At 42.1% G+C, this 22,375-nt stretch overlaps 2 protein-coding genes across 3 annotated transcripts in view; one reads left to right on the top strand and one right to left on the bottom strand.

The window, feature by feature from the left end:
• Positions 1-22,375, bottom strand: part of dock1 (dedicator of cytokinesis 1) — a 483,186-nt gene that overhangs the window by 226,731 nt on the left and 234,080 nt on the right. The gene's annotated exons all lie outside the window — the stretch shown is intronic.
• LOC133655328 (inhibitory synaptic factor 2A) overlaps positions 1-22,375 on the top strand; it is a 97,537-nt gene that overhangs the window by 46,568 nt on the left and 28,594 nt on the right. The window contains exon 3 of one of the 2 annotated variants that reach the window (XM_062055357.1): positions 6,122-6,193. The exons of the other annotated variant lie outside the window; for it this stretch is intronic. Within the exon in view, the coding sequence (XP_061911341.1) occupies positions 6,122-6,193 (72 nt within the window). The remainder of the gene's footprint in view (positions 1-6,121; positions 6,194-22,375) is intronic. 2 annotated transcript variants of the gene reach the window in all.

Here is a 22,375-nt window from a genome sequence, read left to right as displayed (position 1 = left end):
TCATTTACCACATTAGCAATGTATAGAGTGTATTTCTTTAAAGTTAAGACTAGTTTAAAGTTATCTTCATTGAAAAGTACAGTGCTTTTCCTTCAAAAATAAGGACATTTCAATGTAACCCCAAACTTTTGAACGGTAGTGTATATACAGTATATAATATACACTGATATATTATATTATTATATTATATTTGTATATAATATATACTGTAACACTTTAGTATGGGGAACATATTCTAAGTAACAAAGACTTAATTTAGAGTTATTTGGACACTAGGGGAACATATTCTAAGTAAAACAGATAGAGATGTCCGATAATATCGGTCCGCCGATATTATCGGCTGATAAATGCGTTAAAATGTAATATCGGGAATTATCGGTATTGTTTTTTTTATTATCAGTATTGTTTTTTTTTATTAAATCCACATAAAAAACACAATATACACTTACAATTAGTGCACCAACCCACCCCATTTACACTCATTCACACAAAAGGGTTGTTTCTTTCTGTTATTAATATTCTGCTTCCTACATTATATATCAATATATATCAATACAGTCTGCAAGGGATACAGTCCGTAAGCACACATGATTGTGCGTGCTGCTGCTCCACTAATAGTACTAACCTTTAACAGTTAATTTTACTCATTTTCATTCATTACTAGTTTCTATGTAACTGTTTTTATATTGTTGTACTTTCTTTTTTATTCAAGAAAATGTTTTTAATTTATTTACCTTATTTTACTAATTTTTTTAAAAAGTACCTTATCTTCACCATACCTGGTTGTCCAAATTAGGCATAATAATGTGTTAATTCCACGACTGCATATATCGGTTGATATCGGTATCGGTAATTAAAGAGTTGGACAATATCGGAATATCGGATATCGGCAAAAAGCCATTATCGGACATCCCTACTAATGTGTTAGTTCCACGACTGTATATATCGGTATCGGTTGATATCGGAATCGGTAATTAAGAGTTGGACAATATCGGAATATCGGCAAAAACGCCATTATCGGACATCTCTAAACATGACCACTCATAGTGCACGTTATTTTATATTTTGCACACGCTGTTTAGCGCCTGCTATTTGGGTCTTAGTAAATAAGGGCCTATGTTTTGACCTTACCATTAATTGGAGCTAACTTATCGCACTTATCCTGTTTTGCAAAAGCGTAAAACAATAACATTAACAACAACTCTTATATATCTGTCACATCATATGGCGCAGAAATGATTCGATAAGGATGTAGGATTTCTTTTACATTTTTTTTTTTTACTGGCGCAGCACCTTATGGGTGACGTGACAAGTCTCGCTGGGAGAGAATGATAGTAGGAACAATGATGGGAGACGGCTGCTGTTTTAAATGTGAACAGCTAGCTTCTTAATAGAGCAGAGGAGGGGACGTATCTCCCTGGAAGAGTGCTGACTGAATAAAGCCACAAAAGATGATGCGGGCAAGAGTTTGGGGGAGATATTCACCATCCCTCCCTAATTCCCTCGTCAGTGTTATAAAATAAATAGTACATCTGTTCAGTGTGAGAAACCCATTAAATCGACTTAAAACAATGTTAGTTAGTGAGCAACCGCTTCTTGTTGTTGTTGTTGTTGTTGTTGTTGTTGGATAAAGTGAGCCTGAGGGGGAGCCAATCTTAACGGGAGCGCTTGATGGATTGATGCTGCAGAGATCGATGAGTAATGGTTGGAGTGCAAAGCCAGGTTCTGCCTTGCTTACTCTGCTTTTTTTGGGGTCAAAGATACAATCTTGTGGAAAAACTATGCAATGTCCAATTGTCTTATCAGCTCCCAGTGATGCAACGGATGTCCCCCAGTGTTTACCACACATTCATTTATTTGTGGCGGCCCGCCACAAAAGAATTAAAGCCGCCACAAATAGATTTTTTTTTTTTTTTTTTTTTTTTTGGTCCTGTCCAGCTTCTCAGGCAAATCATATAGTTGATGTAGATGCCCATATCGGCTGTTCACATTTACTTTACAAAAGAGAAGTGTAGGATCAAGATTTTTGGAGCTCTTTGTTCAGTGGATCAGATGTTTGATGAAGCTTTGTGTCTATCTACCACCACTACTGTTTTCTGTTTATTTGTTACTGACTGTGGCAGGACACCTCTGCCTCTGTTTCACTTTATGTTGCTGGTAAATAATATGGTTGTAGTAGTAGGCTAAAGTTAAATGATTTAGTATGCACTAATTAAAGGGGCAGAGCTTTAAGAGACATTTTAGCTTTTATATTTTTATAAGATATATATTTTTGTAAGAACCACAATTAATACATATGTTTCAGTGAATAACTTATTGTTCAAATCTGTATTATAAATATGTACATAAAGTGTTGTAATTAGAGATGTCCGATAATATCGGCCGATATATGCGTTAAAATGTAATATCGGAAATTATCGGTATCGTTTTTTTTATTATCGGTTTTTTTTGTTGTTGTTTTTTTTTTTTTGTTTTTTTAAATTAAATCAACATAAAAAACACAAGATACACTTACAATTAGTGCACCAACCCAAAAAACCTCCCTCCCCCATTTACACTCATTCACACAAAAGGGTTGTTTCTTTCTGTTATTAATATTCTGCTTCCTACATTATATATCAATATATATCAATACAGTCTGCAAGGGATACAGTCCGTAAGCACACATGATTGTGCGTGCTGCTGCTCCACTAATAGTACTAACCTTTAACAGTTAAATTTACTAATTTTCATTAATTACTAGTTTCTATACAACTGTTTTTATATTGTTGTACTTTCTTTTTTATTCAAGAAAATGTTTTTAATTTATTTATCTTATTTTACAATTATTTTAAAAAAGTACCTTATCTTCCCCATACCTGGTTGTCCAAATTAGGCATAATAATGTGTTAATTCCACAACTGCATATATCGGTTGATATCGGTATCGGTAATTAAAGAGTTGGACAATATCGGAATATCGGATATCGGCAAAAAGCCATTATCGGACATCCCTAGTTTTCACTTCACACGCCAGCACCCCTCGCGACCCCAAAAGGGACAAGCGGTAGAAAATGGATGGAGGTGTCACAGTTTTGGGGACGGCGTGGCGCGGTTGGGAGAGTGGCCGTGCCAGCGACCCGAGGGTCCCTGGTTCGATCCCCAGCTTCTACCAACCTAGTCGCGTCTGTTGTGTCCTTGAGCTAAAGACACCTCACCCTTGCTCCTGATGAGTCGTGGTTAGGGCCTTGCATGGCAGCTCCCGCCATCAGTGTGTAAAGTAAAGTAAAGTACCAATGACTGTCACACACACACACACTAGGTGTGGTGAAATTTGTCCTCGGAATGTGTGTGTGAATGGGTGAATGTGGAAATAGTGTCAAAAGCGCTTTGAGTACCTTGAAGGTAGAAAAGCGCTATGCAAGTATAACCCATTTATCATTTATGATGCCTTCAGTGACAATCAATTAATCAATCAATCAATCAATGTTTATTTATATAGCCCTAAATCACGAGTGTCTCAAAGGTCTACAATGTAAATAGTCATGAAAATAAAGAAAACGCATTGAAATGAATTGGTGTGTCCAAACTTTTGGCGTGTACTGTATGTTATTTAGCAATTTTTAAATCTATTAGTCCATTGAACAAAGAAAAGTTGATATTTAGGGAATGCAGAAAGGCGGTGATTGCGTCCATTACAGCAGCGTTTTTCAACCTTTTTGGAGCCAAGGCACATTTTTTGCATTGACAAAATCCAAAGGCACGCCTCCAGCAGAAATCACTAAAAAACAAAACTCAGTTGACAGTAAAAAGTCGCAATTGTTGGGTATGACTTTAAAGCATAGCCAAGCATGCATCACTATAGCTCTTGTCTCAAAGTAGGTGTACTGTCACCACCTGTCACATCACACCCTGACTTATTTGGAGTTTTTTTGCTGTTTTCCTGTGTGTAGTGTTTTAGTTCTTGTCTTGCGCTCCTATTTTGGTGGCTTTTCCTGTTTTGTTGGTATTTTCCTGTAGCGGTTTCATGTCTTCCTTTGAGCGATATTACCCGCATCTACTTTGTTTTAGCAACCAAGAATATTTCAGTCGTTTTTATCCTTCTTTGTGGGGACATTGTTGATTGTCATGTCGTGTTCGGATGTACATTGTGGACGCCGTCTTTGCTCCACAGTAAGTCTTTGCTGTCGTCCAGCATTCTGTTTTTGTTTACTTTGTAGCCAGTTTGATTGATTGATTGATTGAGACTTTTATTAGTAGGTTGCACAGTGAAGTACATATTCCGTACAATTGACCACTAAATGGTAACACCCCAATAAGTTTTTCAACTTGTTTAAGTCGGGGTCCATTTAAATTGATTCATGATACAGATATATACTATCATATATACTATCATCATAATACAGTCATCACACAAGATAATCACATTGAATTATTTACATTATTTACAATCAGGGGTGTGGAGGGAGGGGGGGGGGGGGGGGGGGGGGAGTAGTTTCGTTCTGCAGAGCCTTCCCTAAGCTTCAATGCCTTTTCTTAGGGCCACTCACCTTTTGTTTATTTTTGGTTTAAGCATTAAACACCATTTTACCTGCACACTACCTCCTGCTGTTTCTGACATCTACAAAGCAATTAGCTACCGGCTGCCACCTACTGATATGGAAGAGTATTACACGGTTACTCTGCCGAGCTCTGGACAGCATTGACACTCAACAACACATAATTTGCAGACTATAGCTGAGATAGGCTCCAGTACCCCCGCGACCTCCAAAAAGGGACAAGCGGTAGAAAATGGATGGATGGAATTACTGGTTTGCAAAAAATATTTTTAACCCAAATAGGTTAAATTAGATATTTTAACATGGCACACCAGACTGTATCTCACGGCACACTAGTGGTTGAAAAACACTGCATTAGAGGAACTACAAACGGTCTTTGACAACCACAATGTATCCCGCCAGAAAGACAGATTAATTACATGTAGCACTAAAGTAAGTGTCAAGAGTAGGGATGTCCGATAATGGCTTTTTGCCGATATACGATATTGTCCAACTCTTTAATTACCGATACCGATATCAAACGATACCGATATCAACCGATATATACAGTTGTGGAATTAACACATTATTATGCCTAATTTGGACAACCAGGTATGGTGAAGATAAGGTACTTTAAAAAAAAAATTAATAAAATATAATAAGGTAAATAAATTAAAAACATTTTCTTGAATAAAAAAGAAAGTAAAACAATATAAAAACAGTTACATTGAAACTAGTAATTAATGAAAATTAGTAAAATTAACTGTTAAAGATTAGTACTATTAGTGGAGCAGCAGCACGCACAATCATGTGTGCTTACGGACTGTATCCCTTGCAGACTGTATTGATATATATTGATATATAATGTAGGAACCAGAATATTAATAACAGAAAGAAACAACCCTTTTGTGTGAATGAGTGTGAATGAGTATAAAAAAAAATAAAAATAAAAAAAACGATACCGATAATAAGAAAAACGATACCGATCATTTCCGATATTACATTTTAACGCATTTATCCGATATTATCGGACATCTCTAGTCAAGAGTTTATACTGTATACATTTTTGCGGTATATAAATACTATTATTAATGCTAGAACTATAGAAAAGGCCATTACTTTAAATGATGATGGGGTGAATTAATTAATATTAGTAGTGCCCCTTGCTACAATGATTCAATCGCACAAATACAAAGTGAAAGCAGTAAAATACCCAATTGGGCTTTGATAAAGTGACATTTTAAAGCCCCTAATAAAGCACCACAATAAAACAATGACACCAAGATTTGAGCAACGTATAAAAAACAATTAGCACCTGCCCTTCTGAGTTAACGTTGTCGATCAGGTCGACACGCCGTGATTAAAGCGCCTTGCATGGCAGACATCTTGCACACACCTCGCTCGTCTGACTCCCAATCAGTGGAGCGAGGCTAATTCCAGACAGCGCGTTTTTTTTTCTTTTTCCGCTCGCACCGCCGGACGCTCGTGACTCGCCCTCATTTGCCCGGGCGCCGCTAACGAGACAAACACAACGACAAGAGGGAGGTGTGCAGGCTTAACAAGGCTTGTGATTACACATTCACGACTATGGTTTCCTTCCCGCAGGCTCTCCTATCGCACCGGACAGGACACGGCCAACTGTGACACATGCCGGAACAGCGCGTGCATTATTTACAGGTCAGTGGTCCATACCCTGTAAGGACGTGCCGGTCCAAAATGTTTCTCCTTGAGGCGGAAAGGGATGCGCAAGAGGGGACATACACTACGTCATGGCTGCGGGGTGATTGATTTAGGGCAGGGGTCACCAACATGGTGCCCGCGGGCACCAGGTAGCCCGTAAGGACCAGATGAGTAGCCCGCTGGCCTGTTCTAAAAATAGCTCAAATAGCAGCACTTACCTGTGAGCTGCCTCTATTTTTTAAATTGTATTTATTTACTAGCAAGCTGGTCTCGCTTTGCCCGACATTTTTAATTCTAAGAGAGACAAAACTCAAATAGAATTTGAAAATCCAAGAAAATATTTTAAAGACTTGGTCTTTACTTGTTTAAATAAATTCATTAATTCTTTTACTTTGCTTCTTATAACTTTCAGAAAGACAATTTTAGAGAAAAAATACAACCTTAAAAATGATTTTAGGATTTTTAAACACATATACCTTTTTACCTTTTAAATTCCTTCCTCTTCTTTACTGACAATTTAAATCAATGTTCAAGTACATTTATTTTTTTTATTGTAAAGAATAATAAATACATTTTAATTTAATTCTTCATTTTAGCTTCTGTTTTTTCGACGAAGAATATTTGTGAAATATTTCTTCAAATTTATTATGATTAAAATTCAAAAAAATTATTCTGGAAAATCTAGAAAATCTGTAAAATCAAATTTAAATCTTATTTCAAAGTTTTTTGAATTTCTTTTAAAATTTTTGTTGTGGAAAATCTAGAAGAAATAATGATTTGTCTTTGTTAGAAATATAGCTTGGTCCAATTTGTTATATATTCTAACAAAGTGCAGATTGGATTTTAACCTATTTAAAACATGTCATCAAAATTCTAAAATTAATCTTAATCAGGAAAAATTACTAATGATGTTCTATAAATTATTTTTTAAATTTTTTCAAAAAGATTCGAATTTGCTAGTTTTTCTCTTCTTTTTTTTCGGTTGAATTTTGAATTTTAAAGAGTCGAAATTGAAGATAAACTATGTTTCAAAATTCAATTGTCATTTTTTTTGTGTTTTCTCCTCTTTTAAACCGTTCAATTAAGTGTAAATATCATTAATTATTAATAATAACAGAGTTAAAGGTAAATTGAGCAAATTGGCTATTTCTGGCAATTTATTGAAGTGTGTATCAAACTGGTAGCCCTTCGCATTAATCACTACCCAAGAAGTAGCTCTTGCTTTCAAAAAGGTTGGTGACCCCTGATTTAGGGTGCGCCCACTTTTACTTTGGTCCGGTTAAAAAGAAGTCTGATGTGTTTGCTCTGCTAGTACGGTTTGTTTGGTCAAATCATCAGAAGCCAGGTGTGCACCAAATAGGTGCCTGAGAGAGGAGTCCAGTGTTTCCCACACATTCATTTATTTGTGGAGGCCCGCCACGAAAGAATTACGTCTGCCACAAATAGATGTTGTTGTTTTTTTGTCCTGTCCAGCTTCTCAGGCAAATTATAGTTGATGTAGATGCCCATATAGGCTGTTCACATTTACTTTACAAAAGAGAAGTGTAGGATACTTCTCTTGTTGCCTTATTTGTATTTGACCACTACTGTTTTCTGTTTATTTCTTACTGACTGTGGCAGGACACCTCTGCCTCTGTTTCACTTTATGTTGCTGGTAAATAATATGGTTGTAGTTAGCGATGTCCGATAATATCGGCCTGCCGATATTATCGGCCGATATATGCGTTAAAATGTAATATCGGAAATTATCGGTATCGTTTTTTTTTTTTTTTTTAAATTAAATCAACATAAAAAACACAAGATACACTTACAATTAGTGCACCAACCCAAAAAACCTCCCTCCCCCATTTACACTCATTCACACAAAAGGGTTGTTTCTTTCTGTTATTAATATTCTGCTTCCTACATTATATATCAATAAATATCAATACAGTCTGCAAGGGATACAGTCCGTAAGCACACATGATTGTGCGTGCTGCTGCTCCACTAATAGTACTAACCTTTAACAGTTAATTTTACTAATTTTCATTCATTACTAGTTTCTATGTAACTGTTTTTATATTGTTTTACTTTCTTTTTTATTCAAGAAAATGTTTTTAATTCATTTATCTTATTTTACTAATTTTTTTAAAAATTACCTTATCTTCACCATACCTGGTTGTCCAAATTAGGCATAATAATGTGTTAATTACACGACTGCATATATCGGTTGATATCGGTATCGGTAATTAAAGAGTTGGACAATATCGGAATATCGGATATCGGCAAAAAGCCATTATCGGACATCCCTAGTTGTAGTAGTAGGCTAAAGTTAAATTATTTAGTATGCACTAATTAAAGGGGCAGAGCTTTAAGAGACATTTTAGCTTTTATATTTTATAAGATATATTTTTTGTAAGAACCACAATTAATAAATATATTTCAGTGAATAACTTATTGTTCAAATCTGTATATAAATATGTACATAAAGTGTTGTAATTATATTGTAAAATGGATGGATGGATGGACGTTTAAAACAAAACTGTTAATATTAATTAGTAAGTATACATTTTTTTAGCCTTTTTAGAGAAAATCATATCATTGTAGTAAATTATGCAAATTACTCAATGATGTCATGGTGACCACGCCCATAGCCACGCCCCCACCGCCACAGGTATCTTGGCAGTTTATGGGAAACACTGGAGTGTTAACATTAGCACTACACGGCAAGACATAAGCTGTGTTATTTCAAAGCAGACAGAACCTTTTTGTAGCTGCGGACCAGTCAACGCTTGAAAATTTGTCCCACGGACCGGTGGGGGTGGGGGGGGGTGTATTAAAATTTTTTTTTAAAAAAAATAAATAAATAAAAATAAATAAAAAATACATTTTTTTTTACATAAATACAATCATGTGTGCTAACGGACTGTATCCCTGCAGACTGTATTGATCTATATCGATAAATAATGTATATATTGTGTTTTTTATGTTGATTTCATAAAAAAAAAAAAAAAAAAAAAAATATATATATATATTTATTTCTTGTCCGGTACCGGTCCGCGGACCGATTGGTACCGGGCCACGGCCCGGTGGTTAGGGACCACTGCTGTAGGACACATGTCTCAAAGTCAAGGCCCAGGGTCCAGATCTGGCTCGCCACTTCATTTCACGTTATTCCCTGTGGTCCGCCACTTATTTAATGTTGTCTGCCACGCCATTTAATGTGCTCCTCCACATCGTTTAAAGTGGTCTGCTGCCTCATTTATTGTGGCTTGTCTCGTCATTCTATGTGGTCTTCCACGTCATCCGATGAGGTCCGTCACAACATATATAATGTGGCCCATCGCGTCTTTCAATGTGCTCCGCCATCTCATTCAATGTGGTCCGCCACATCATTTAATGAGGTCCGCCACGTCATTTAATGAGGTCCGCCACATCATTTAATGAGGTCTGCCACGCCATTCAATGTGGCCCACTATGTCATTTAACGTGGCCCACTATGTCATTTAATGCGGTCCTCCACGTCACTTAATGTGGTCAGCGACATCATTTAATGTGGCCCACAATGTCATTCAGCGTGGCCCACCTCATCATTAAATGTGGTCCGTCACGTGATTCAATGTGCTCCACCATGTCATTCAATATATTCTTCCACATCATTAAAGTGGTCCGCCACATCATTTAATGTGGTCAGCTACATCATTTAATGTGGCCCACAATGTCATTCCAGTGTTTCCCATAAACTGCCAAGATACCTGTGGCGGTGGGGGCGTGGCTATGGGCGTGGTCACCATGACATCGAGTAATTTGCATAATTTACTACAATGATATGATTTTCTCTAAAAAGGCTCAAAAAATGTATACTTACTAATTAATAATAACAGTTTTGTTTTAAACGTCCATCCATCCATCCATTTTACATTATAATTACAACACTTTATGTACATATTTATATACAGATTTGAACAGTAAGTTATTCACTGAAATATATTTATTAATTGTGGTTCTTACAAAAAATATATCTTATAAAATATAAAAGCTAAAATGTCTCTTAAAGCTCTGCCCCTTTAATTAGTGCATACTAAATAATTTAACTTTAGCCTACTACTACAACCATATTATTTACCAGCAACATAAAGTGAAACAGAGGCAGAGGTGTCCTGCCACAGTCAGTAAGAAATAAACAGAAAACAGTAGTGGTCAAATACAAATAAGGCAAAAAGAGAAGTATCCTACACTTCTCTTTTGTAAAGTAAATCTGAACAGCCTATATGGGCATCTACATCAACTATATGATTTGCATGAGAAGCTGGACAGGACAAAAAAAAAATATATATATATTTTTTTAAATTTGTGGTGGACGTAATTCTTTCGTGGCGGGCCGCCACAAATAAATGAATGTGTGGGAAACACTGCATTCAGCACGGTCCTTCACATCATTAAATGTGACCCGCCACATCATTAAGTGTGGCCCGCCATATCATTAAATTTGGTCCGTCACATCATTCAATGTGCTCCACCATGTCATTCAATGTCCTCCACGTCATTTAATGTAGTGCGCCACGTCATTCAATGTCCTCCACGTCATTTAATGTAGTGCGCCACGTCATTCAATGTCCTCCACGTCATTTAATGTGGCGCGCCACGTCAATCAATGTCCTCCACGTCATTTAATGTAGTGCGCCACATTTAATGTTGTCCCCCACATCATTTAATGTGGTGCTCCACGTTTAATGTTGTCCCCCACATCATTTAATGTGGTGCTCCACATCATTCAATGTCCTCCACGTCATTTAATGTGGTGCTCCACGTTTAATGTTGTCCCCCACATCATTTAAGTGGTGCTCCACGTCATTCAATGTCCTCCACGTCATTTAATGTGGTGCTCCACGTTTAATGTTGTCCCCCACATCATTTAATGTGGTGCTCCACGTCATTCAATGTCCTCCACGTCATTTAATGTAGTGCGCCACATTTAATGTTGTCCCCCACGCCATATAATGTAGTCCGCCACCGTGTCATTCAATGCGGTCCTCCACCTCATTTAAAGTCGTCTGCCACATTCCTTAATGAGGACCTCCACATTATTCCACGTGGTCTTCCACATCATTTCATGTGGTCCACCCTGTCACTCAATGTGGTCTGCCACTACATTCAATGTGGCCCTGCAATAACAATGAGTTTGACTGTAGGAGGTCTAAGGACAGTGTTCCGGAATTAACGACAGTACAAGCACTGAGAGAAATATGAGTGCGGTTGCCAAGCCAACACCTGCATACTTGAAATGAATTTGCACTATTTGACAGCATGGTCATTACTTCCCAAAGCACATACCTTCAAAGTCTCCTTTTTCCTTTTCTCTTTTGTGTGTTGAGAACAAAATGTAGCAGGTGCGCGTCAAGGCCTGTTGGTTGGCGAGCAAAAGTTCCGGCATTTATTCTTTTCACAGTATGTCACAAAAGTCAGCACACCCGTCATACTTCAGCAACCCTCTTCTCAAGGGAGAATAATAAGGCCGCAATGTTTAATCCATAATTAAATCGATGAATTTGATCATGTAAAAAAATGTGATGTATATTCTGTCGCTTCAATTAATCGTTTAATTAGTGTAATGTGGAGTTTGTAAACAACGAGACAGGAGACGTGAGCGTAGTCGAGGAAGTTTACTAGCTCCAACTTAGCATGTCATACATTCGACAACAACAACGACCTCTCAACCGGAAGCGGAAGTTTCTAACTCCCCCTCCGCTTCTTCTCTTAAAGCTACAGTGTCCTCTTAGGTGAATGTCTCTCATTATATGGTTTGGGTCACCACACAGGCCCCCCCAGAATTCACCTACACAAAACCCTGCAAAACAGAAAAAGTGCAATTGCATAACAGAAAAACATGACCCTGCAGTAACTGAACAGTAACCAACACAGTGCAAAGTCAATGGGACAACAGGTGACGGGCCGGGGGGAGGACCTTCCGTCCGTAACGGCTGTGCTTGACAGGAGGGGAAACAGATGGGCCCGAAACGCGAGCCACAGGTGGAGCTGGGGCCGGAAGAGAGGCAGGCGCAGGGGCCGACCGGGGAGGGCGCCCCCGTCGCGGCGGCAGGGCCACTTGCACCGGCTCCCCAATGTCCACGTGAGCAGGCTTGAGACGGTCTATAGCCACCCGCTCCGGTCTGCCCCCCATGTCTACCACAAAGTTCTTATCCCCCGCCTCCAGGACACGGAAGGGCCCGTCGTATGGAGGCTGCAGCGGGGACCGATGGCTGTCGTGTCTTATGAAGACGTATTTCGCCGATGGCAGATCCTTGGGGACGTAGGACTGGGGAAGGCAGTGTCGAGACGTCGGAACGGGAACGAAGGCGTCAGCAGCGCTCCGGGACGCACTGAGGTGAGAGGCGGGCGACCAGGGAGCCGTAGCAGTCGGAAGGAACGCCCCTGGAACCCGTAGAGGCTCGCCATACACCAGCTCCGCGGCGGATGCCTGGAGGTCCTCCTTAGGGGCTGAACGCAGGCCGAGCATGACCCACGGAAGCCGGTCCACCCAGTCGCCGCCCGTGAGGCTGGCCCGCAGAGCTGCTTTCATGTCCCGATGGAACCGCTCGCACAGTCCGTTGCTCTGCGGGTTGTAGGCAGTAGTGCGGTGGATCTTCATCCCGAGGTGCTCAGCAACCGCCGTCCAGAGCTCAGAGGTAAATTGGGAGCCTCGGTCGCTTGTGATGTCACCAGGCGTGCCAAAACGGGCCACCCAGCAGCCGATGAACGCCCGTGCCACCTCCGCGGCCGTCGTCGAGGACAAGGGGATAGCCTCCGGCCATCTGGTAGCCCTGTCCACAATAGTGAGGAGGAAGGTATAACCACGGGAGGGAGGCAGAGGGCCCACAAGGTCAACATTCACGTGGTCGAACCGCCTCTCTGGAACCACAAACGGCGCCAAAGGGGCTTTGGTATGGCGGTGCACCTTGGCGCGCTGGCACGCCACACACGAGCTGGCCCAGGCTCTAACATCCTTGCGGAGCCCCGGCCAAACAAACTTGACACTCACCATCTTGGTCGAGGCCTTCACCCCAGGATGTGAAAGGCCGTGGACGGTGTCGAAAACCCGGCGCCGCCAGGAAGCAGGCACCAGGGGTCGCGGTTGGCCGGTGGAGACGTCGCAGAGGAGGGTAGTGTTAGCCGCGTCGAACGCCACGTCCTCCAGGCGCAGCGCCGTAGGGCCCGACCGGTAGTCCTGAACGGCCGCGTCCTTGGCCTGGTCCGCTGCCATAGCGGCGTAGTCGAGCCCCAAGTGAACGGAGTTAACAACAGCCCGTGAAAGGCAGTCGGCGACAAAGTTATCCTTGCCAGACACATGTTGTATGTCCGTAGTGAACTCAGAGACCGCCGCGAGATGGCGCTGCTGACGCCCAGACCACGGCTCCGAAGTTTTGGCCATGCAGAACGTCAGCGGTTTGTGGTCCACGAAAGCGGTGAACTGCCGGCCCTCCAACAGGAACCGAAAGTGTCTGGTTGCGAGGAAAAGTCCCAGTAGCTCCCTATCAAAGGTGCTGTACTTGCGCTCATTTTCCCGGAGCTGTTTACTGAAGAACGCCAATGGCTGCCATCCACCAGCCACCCACTGCTCACATACGGCCCCCACGGCATAGTCGGAGGCGTCCGTCGTAAGGGCTATAGGGGCGGCCGGCGACGGGTGAGCTAGCAGCGCAGCATTGGCCAGCGCAGACTTGGCAGCCTCAAAAGCCTCATCCATCTCTGGGGACCAGTCCAACTTGTCCTTAGACTTCTTCCCCCGGTGGGCCCCATAAAGGGGACACATGACGTGTGCAGCACGAGGCAGGAAACGGTTATAAAAGTTCACCATGCCCAAAAACTCCTGCAAGGCCTGTACAGTAGGGGGACGGGGGAACGCGGCGACAGCCTCAACCCTGTCGGGCAGGGGAACGGCCCCCTGCGGAGTGATGTGGTGCCCGAGGAAGGTGATGGACGACTCCCCGAACTGACACTTGGCTGGGTTGATGATGAGGCCGTGCTCGCTAAGCCTCTCGAACAGCTGCCTGAGGTGTGTCATGTGTTCCTCCACCGACGCGCTGGCCACAAGGATGTCGTCCAAGTACACAAACAAAAATGGCATGTCCCGGAGCACAGAGTCCATAAGACGTTGGAACGTCTGCGCCGCCCCCGTAAGGCCAAACGGCATACGTAAGAACTCGAAGAGCCCGAAGGGTGTGATGACAGCCGTTTTTGGGACATCTCGCGGGTGGACCGGTACCTGGTGGTAGCCTCGCACTAAGTCAATTTTGGAATAGATGGTAGCGCCCGCCAAGTGGGAAGAGAAATCTTGGATGTGCGGTATGGGGTACCGGTCGGGGGTCGTGGCGTTGTTTAGGCGACGGAAGTCTCCGCAAGGGCGCCAACCCCCGCCGGCCTTAGTAACCATATGTAGCGGAGAAGCCCACGGGCTGTCCGAACGGCGGACAATGCCGAGGCGTTCCATCATCGAAAACTCCTCCCTGGCTATTGCGAGCTTGGACGAGTCGAGGCGTCGGGCCCGGGCGTAAACCGGGCGGCCCACAGTGGCGATGTGATGTTCCACACCGTGCTTGGCCACCGCCGAGGAAAAGGTGGGCGTGGTGAGCCCAGGGAAACCGGCGAGCAGGCGTTGGTATGGATCCCCGGTGGCGAGTGTGTTAGCGAGGCACAACGCCCCAGCCCCCCCAAGCGTGCAGGGGTATGACGCAAAAGAGACGGCATCAATCAAGCGACAGTTCTTAATATCCACCAGCAGGTTGAACGCGCAGAGGAAATCCGCACCTAGCAGCGGGGTGGATACAGCAGCCATCACAAAATCCCAACCGAACCGTCGGCCGCCAAAACTAACATCCACGCGCCTGACACCGTACGTCCGAATGGAGGTGCCGTTGGCGGCGTCCATCTGGGGGCCGTGGCTGCCGGTCATCGTGTCCACAGCTTGTGCTGGTAGTATACTGCGTTGCGCACCAGAGTCCACCAGCAGCCGCCGGCCCGACAAGGAGTCTCTGATGAACAACAGCTTGCAGTCACGGCCGGCGCCCATAGCCGCTAACGAGCGCCGGCCCTGGCGTTTCCCTGAATCCTGTAACTGCAGGGTTTGCGACACTGCTTCGCCTTGGCCCCGAACCTGGCATTGTAAAAACAGAGCCCGTCTTCAGGTTGGCGGCGAGCCGTCACCGCAGCCGCGGTGTCCACATAGTCATCCACAGGAGGTGGCGGGACGGCCTGGTGGGGCAGCAGGGCATGCACAAACTGTTGCCGGTTGGCCAGGAAAACCCTGTCCGCCTCAGCGGCCAAAGCACGGTAGTCCTTGGAGGCGGCGAGTGGAGAACTGGCTATTGGTGTGCGTACCGGTGCGGGGAGCTGCCTCAGGAAAATGTGTGTAAACAGAAACGCCGGGTCGGCTGATCCCAGCACAGACAGCATTTTTTCCATCAGTTCAGACGGTTTCCCGTCACCAAGGCCATGTAGGGACAGTAAACAGTCCGCTTTTTCCAGCTCCGACAGCTCAAATAACTTCAGGAGGAAAGCCTTTAAAGCATCGTATTTGCCAGCAGGCGGTGGAGCCTCCAACAGTGTCATCGCTCGCGCCGTCGTTGATGCGTCCAATGCCGCCACTACATGGAAGTACTTCGTAGAATCCTGCGTTATTCCCCTTAGCTGGAACTGGGCTTCTACGTGTTGAAACCACGGCCGTGGGTTATGCTGCCAGAAATCGGGTAACTTCACAGTAGCGGCGTAGATTCCCGCGTTAGCCATGTTGTTAGCAGTAGCTACTCCGCCTGCGGGTACCGCGTTAGCCATGTTGTCAGCGCCTTCATTGTCTGACATGCTCGTATTCGTAGTTCGTATTCTCGGGGTCACCAATGTGGAGTTTGTAAACAACGAGACAGGAGACGTGAGCGTAGTCGAGGAAGTTTACTAGCTCCAACTTAGCATGTCATACATTCGACAACAACAACGACCTCTCAACCGGAAGCGGAAGTTTCTAACTCCCCCTCCGCTTCTTCTCTTAAAGCTACAGTGTCCTCTTAGGTGAATGTCTCTCATTATATGGTTTGGGTCACCACAGTAACAAATTAAAATTTAGCAAATCGGGCCCACATTGAGTAGCGGGGGTGTATATTGTAGCGTCCCGGAAGAGTTAGTGCTGCAAGGGGTTCTGGGTATTTGTTCGGTTGTTAAAATTTAACTTTAACTTTAAGTTAAAAGTACCAATGATAGTTATGATAGTGAAATGTGTCTTCTGCATTTGACCCATCACCCTTGATCACCCCCTGGGAGGTGAGGGGAGCAGTGTGGCAGCAGCGGTGCCACGCCCGGTAATCATTTTTGGTGATTCAACACCCAATTCCAACCCTTGATGCTGAGTGCCAAGCAGGGAGGTAATGGGTCCCATTTTTGTAGTCTTTGGTATGACTCGGCCGGGGTTTGAACTCACAACCTACCGATCTCAGGGCGGACACTCTAACCACTAGGCCACTGAGTAGGTGTTTATGTTGTGTTACGGTGCGGATGTTCTCCCGAAATGTGTTTGTCATTCTTGTTTGGTGTGGGTTCACAGTGTGGCGCATATTTGTAACAGTGTTAAAGTTGTTTATACGGTCACCCTCAGTGTGACCTGTATGGCTGTTGACCAAGTATGCCTTGCATTCACTTGTGTGTGTGAAAAGCCTCATATATTATGTGATTGGGCTGGCACGCAAAAGCAGTGCCTTTAAGGTTTATTGGCGCTCTGTACTTCTCCCTACGTCCGTGTACACAGCGGCGTTTTAAAAAGTCATACATTTTACTTTTTGAAACCGAATACCGATAATGTTGAAACCGATACCGATAATTTCCGATATTACATTTTAAAGCATCTCTAGTCTTGGTACTTACTTGGCTCATTTTCAGTGGATAGTATATCTATAGCAGGGGTCACCAACGCGGTGCCCGCGGGCACCAGGTCGCCCGTAAGGACCAGATGAGTAGCCCGCTGGCCTGTTCTAAAAATAGCTCAAATAGCAGCACTTACCAGTGAGCTGCCTCTATTTTTTAAATTGTATTTATTTACTAGCAAGCTGGTCTCGCTTTGCCCGACATTTTTTATTCTAAGAGAGACAAAACTCAAATAGAATTTGAAAATGCAAGAAAATATTTTAAAGACTTGGTCTTCACTTGTTTAAATAAATTCATTAATTTTTTTACTTTGCTTCTTATAACTTTCAGAAAGACAATTTTAGAGAAAAAATACAACCTTAAAAATGATTTTAGGATTTTTAAACACATATACCTTTTTACCTTTTAAATTCCTTCCTCTTATTTCCTGACAATTTAAATCAATGTTCAAGTACATTTTTTTTTTTTATTGTAAAGAATAATAAATACATTTTAATTTAATTCTTCATTTTAGCTTCTGTTTTTTAGACGAAGAATATTTGTGAAATATTTCTTCAAACGTATTATGATTAAAATTCAAAAAAAGTATTCTGGCAAATCTAGAAAATCTGTAGAATCCAATTTAAATCTTATTTCAAAGTCTTTTGAATTTCTTTTAAAATGTTTGTTCTGGAAAATCTAGAAGAAATAATGATTTGTCTTTGTTAGAAATATAGCTTGGTCCAATTTGTTATATATTCTAACAAAGTGCAGATTGGATTTTAACCTATTTAAAACATGTCATCAAAATTCTAAAATTAATCTTAATCAGGAAAAATTACTAATGATGTTCCATAAATTCTTTTTTTAAGTTTTTCTCTTCTTTTTTTCGGTTGAATTTTGAATTTAAAGAGTCGAAATTGAAGATAAACTATGTTTCAAAATTTAATTGTCATTTTTTTCGTCTTTTCTCCTCTTTTAAACCGTTCAATTAAGTGTAAATATCATTAATTATTAATAATAACAGAGTTAAAGGTAAATTGAGCAAATTGGCTATTTCTGGCAATTTATTGAAGTGTGTATCAAACTGGTAGCCCTTCGCATGAATCACTACCCAAGAAGTAGCTCTTGCTTTCAAAAAGGTTGGTGACCCCTGCTCTCTAGTCTACCACTACATGGGCTGTACAGTGAATACTCCAAAGTAGTGTGTATCAAAGTTCACTTGTTATGATATTGTCTCCTGACAAACTGTAATACATTTCTGGCTGAAATGTGAGGGTTTAGACTTAGATTTTGATTAGAAAGCAAGTGTGTCTGTGTGTTCTGCTTGGTACCTAGATAAAGTTGGACTCCGAAATGGCACAGAAGGCCAAAAAAGTGAGAAACGAGCAGAATTAAAGAGCGGAGAGGCTGGGAGAGGATCGATGAAGCTGGTTTTGGCGGACACAGCCGTTTCACTCAGTCAGCCTTTTGCCTCCAGGGAGTCATTTCAATCATTTGTTTTCATCTCTCAATACCCTGACCGAACTTCAATGAGCTCTGATGATGGAAGTTGTCTCGTGAGATGAGCTCGTGTGCTTAATACGGCACCCTCCCAAAGTTGCCTGGAAGTGAGGGGAAAAAACCTGAAAGCTTTGGCAAAACGATGTGACGTGAGCCGGATTGTAAGCGTGATGTGAAAGACACGGGAAGAGAACATCGTGGGGGGGGCAGGCGTAGAGGAATGGATGAATTTGGACAGGCCACTGACATGGAAGCGTGTGAGCTGTTATTAAATGAGTCAGTGCGGTGTTTAATGTTAACGCCGTGCCATTTGAGCCCGGGGAAGTGACGTCTCTCCGGTGCACCGACCCATCATCTCTGCTGTGTCTGCTTGAGTGAATGCAGACTGTGCTCGCCCTGCTGGAACCTCGTCGCTCTCTGGAGAACATTGCTAACCTTTACTGCAAGTCTGGGAGCAAGCTCACTTTTCACCTTTCGTACCGCGCTGGACTCGGGGCCCAATTTCCCTTCCCTCTCCTACAGACATCGGACAATTGAGTGGTATACGCTGACCTACACTTGCACTCAACATTCGCGGTGCATGCTGGTCCCCCCGTCACTTCTGTATTACTAATTTCCTTGACGTTATAGATTTTTGAAAAAACAAAAGTAACGAGACCTACATAGAGGTATTTGTTTCATGTCTCTAAGACGTTCCTACCGGAAGTTACAAGCAGTTTTGTCAGAGTTTTCCTCTGAGGAGCAGTTTTTTCTCCGTTTTTTTCAAAAAATTATGTAGAGCACAATTTTGAGTTTTGGGGTTCGGTTTTTTTTTTTAGATCGCAATTTCCACCAGTCCCAATGTGTGTGAGAAGTTTGGTGAGTTTTGAAGTATTTTAAGGGGGTCAAATTAGAGGTCAAAGACGTAAAAAGCAGTGTTTTTAGTACATTTTTGTCTAAAATGGGAAATTGCCAACTTCCTGTTGGTTTTCGCCCGAGAATGTCTCATTATGAGTTGTAGGTCAACTTTTAATCAGAAGGGTTCAATCTCTCTCCTGTAGCAGTTTGAAGCCGAAACGACAAACGCGCTCAGAGGAGATAACGTTTGATGTTTGGTGACCGGTTGTAACAAAAATTTTGTTTTGAAGGAGGAATAGCAAACTTCCTGTTGATTTTTGCTGAAGGATGTCAATCTATGAAATGTAGGTCTAGGTGAGACCTACATAGAGGTATTTGTTTCATGTCTCTAAGACGTTCCTACCGGAAGTTACAAGCAGTTTTGTCTGAGTTTTCCTCTGAGGAGCAGTTTTTTCTCAGTTTTTTTCAAAAATTATGTAGAGCACAATTTTGAGTTTTGGGGTTCGGTTTTTTTTTTTAGATCGCAATTTCCACCAGTCCCAACGTGTGTGAGAAGTTTGGTGAGTTTTGAAGTATTTTAAGGGGGTCAAATTAGAGGTCAAAGACGTAAAAAGCAGTGTTTTTAGTACATTTTTGTCTAAAATGGGAAATTGCCAACTTCCTGTTGGTTTTCGCCCGAGAATGTCTCATTATGAGTTGTAGGTCAACTTTTAATCAGAAGGGTTCAATCTCTCTCCTGTAGCAGTTTGAAGCCGAAACGACAAACGCGCTCAGAGGAGATAACGTTTGATGTTTGGTGACCGGTTGTAACAAAAATTTTGTTTTGAAGGAGGAATAGCAAACTTCCTGTTGATTTTTGCTGAAGGATGTCAATCTATGAAATGTAGGTCTAGGTGAGACCTACATAGAGGTATTTGTTTCATGTCTCTAAGACGTTCCTACCGGAAGTTACAAGCAGTTTTGTCTGAGTTTTCCTCTGAGGAGCAGTTTTTTCTCAGTTTTTTTCAAAAATTATGTAGAGCACAATTTTGAGTTTTGGGGTTCGGTTTTTTTTTTTAGATCGCAATTTCCACCAGTCCCAACGTGTGTGAGAAGTTTGGTGAGTTTTGAAGTATTTTAAGGGGGTCAAATTAGAGGTCAAAGACGTAAAAAGCAGTGTTTTTAGTACATTTTTGTCTAAAATGGGAAATTGCCAACTTCCTGTTGGTTTTCGCCCGAGAATGTGTCATTATGAGTTGTAGGTCAACTTTTAATCAGAAGGGTTCAATCTCTCTCCTGTAGCAGTTTGAAGCCGAAACAACAAACGGGCTCAGAGGAGATAACGTTTGATGTTTGGTGACCGTTTGTAACAAAAATTTTGTTTTGAAGGAGGAATAGCAAACTTCCTGTTGATTTTTGCTGAAGGATGTCAATCTATGAAATGTAGGTCTAGGCGAGACCTACATAGAGGTATTTGTTTCATGTCTCTAAGACGTTCCTATCGGAAGTTACAATCAGTTTTGTCTGAGTTTTCCTCTGAGGAGCAGTTTTTTCTCTGTTTTTTTCAAAAATTATGTAGAGCACAATTTTGAGTTTTGGGATTCGGTTTTTTTTTAGATCGCAATTTCCACAGGTCCCGATGTGTGTGAGAAGTTTGGTGAGTTTTGAAGTATTTTAAGGGGGTCAAATTAGAGGTGAAAGACGTAAAAAGCAGTGTTTTTAGTACATTTTTGTCTAAAATGGGAAATTGCCAACTTCCTGTTGGTTTTCGCCCGAGAATGTGTCATTATGAGTTGTAGGTCTAAAGGAGACCGGTATAGCTCGGTTGGTAGAGTGGCCGTGCCATCAACCTGAGGGTTGCAGGTTCGATCCCCGCTTCCGCCATCCTAGTCACTGCCGTTGTGTCCTTGGGCAAGACACTTTACCCACCTGCTCCCAGTGCCACCCACACTGGTTTAAATATAACTTAGATATTGGGTTTTCACTATGTAAAGCGCTTTGAGTCACTAGAGAAAAGCGCTATATAAATATAATTCACTTCACTTCACTACATACAGGTTTTTGTTTCATGACTCTACGACCTTCCTAGTGGGAGTTACAGGCAGTTTGTTTTGTTTTTTTCCTAGGGGGGCGCTAGAGCGCAATTTTGATTTTTGGGGTTTGGTTTTTTAACTAAGTTGTTCTGGCCCACTTTTTGTATGTGTGTAAAAAAATTTGGTGAGTTTTGAAGCATGTTAAGGGGGCTAAAGTAGTGCGCAACGGTGCGGAAGAATAATAATAAAGAATAATAATAATAATAATAAAACCTTACAAATACAATAGGTTCCTTTGTAACCAGTACAAAGGACTCCCCCTAATAATTTATGCATTAATAAATAGAGATGTCCGATATTATCGGCCGATAAATGCTTTAAAATGCGGAAATTATCGGTATCGGTTTCAAAAAGTAAATGTTATGACTTTTTAAAACGCCGCTGTGTACACGGCCGTAGGGAGAAGTACAGAGCGCCAATAAACCTTAAAGGCACTGCCTTTGCGTGCCGGCCCAATCACATAATATCTACGGCTTTTCACACACACACAAGTGAATGCAAGTCACACTTGGTCAACAGCCATACAGGTCACACTGAGGGTGACCGTATAAACAACTTTAACACTGTTACAAATATGCGCCACACTGTGAACCCACACCAAACAAGAAAGACAAACACATTTCGGGAGAACATCCGCACCGTAACACAACACAACAAATACCCAGAACCCCTTGCAGCACTAACTCTTCCGGGACGCTACAATATACACCCCCCGCTATCCCCAACCCCGCCCACCTCAACCTCCTCATGCATCTCTCTGGGAGAGCATGTCCCAAATTCCAAGCTGCTGTTTTGAGGCATGTTAAAGAAAATAATGCACTTTGTGACTTCAATAATAAATATGGCAGTGCCATGTTGGCATTTTTTTCCATAACTTGAGTTGATTTATTTTGGAAAACCTTGT

This window comes from Entelurus aequoreus, linkage group LG08 (assembly GCF_033978785.1).
Source record: "Entelurus aequoreus isolate RoL-2023_Sb linkage group LG08, RoL_Eaeq_v1.1, whole genome shotgun sequence".
NCBI lineage: Eukaryota > Metazoa > Chordata > Actinopteri > Syngnathiformes > Syngnathidae > Entelurus > Entelurus aequoreus.
The sequence above is the reverse complement of the archived record's forward strand: the minus strand, read 5'-3'. Positions and strand labels throughout refer to the sequence as shown.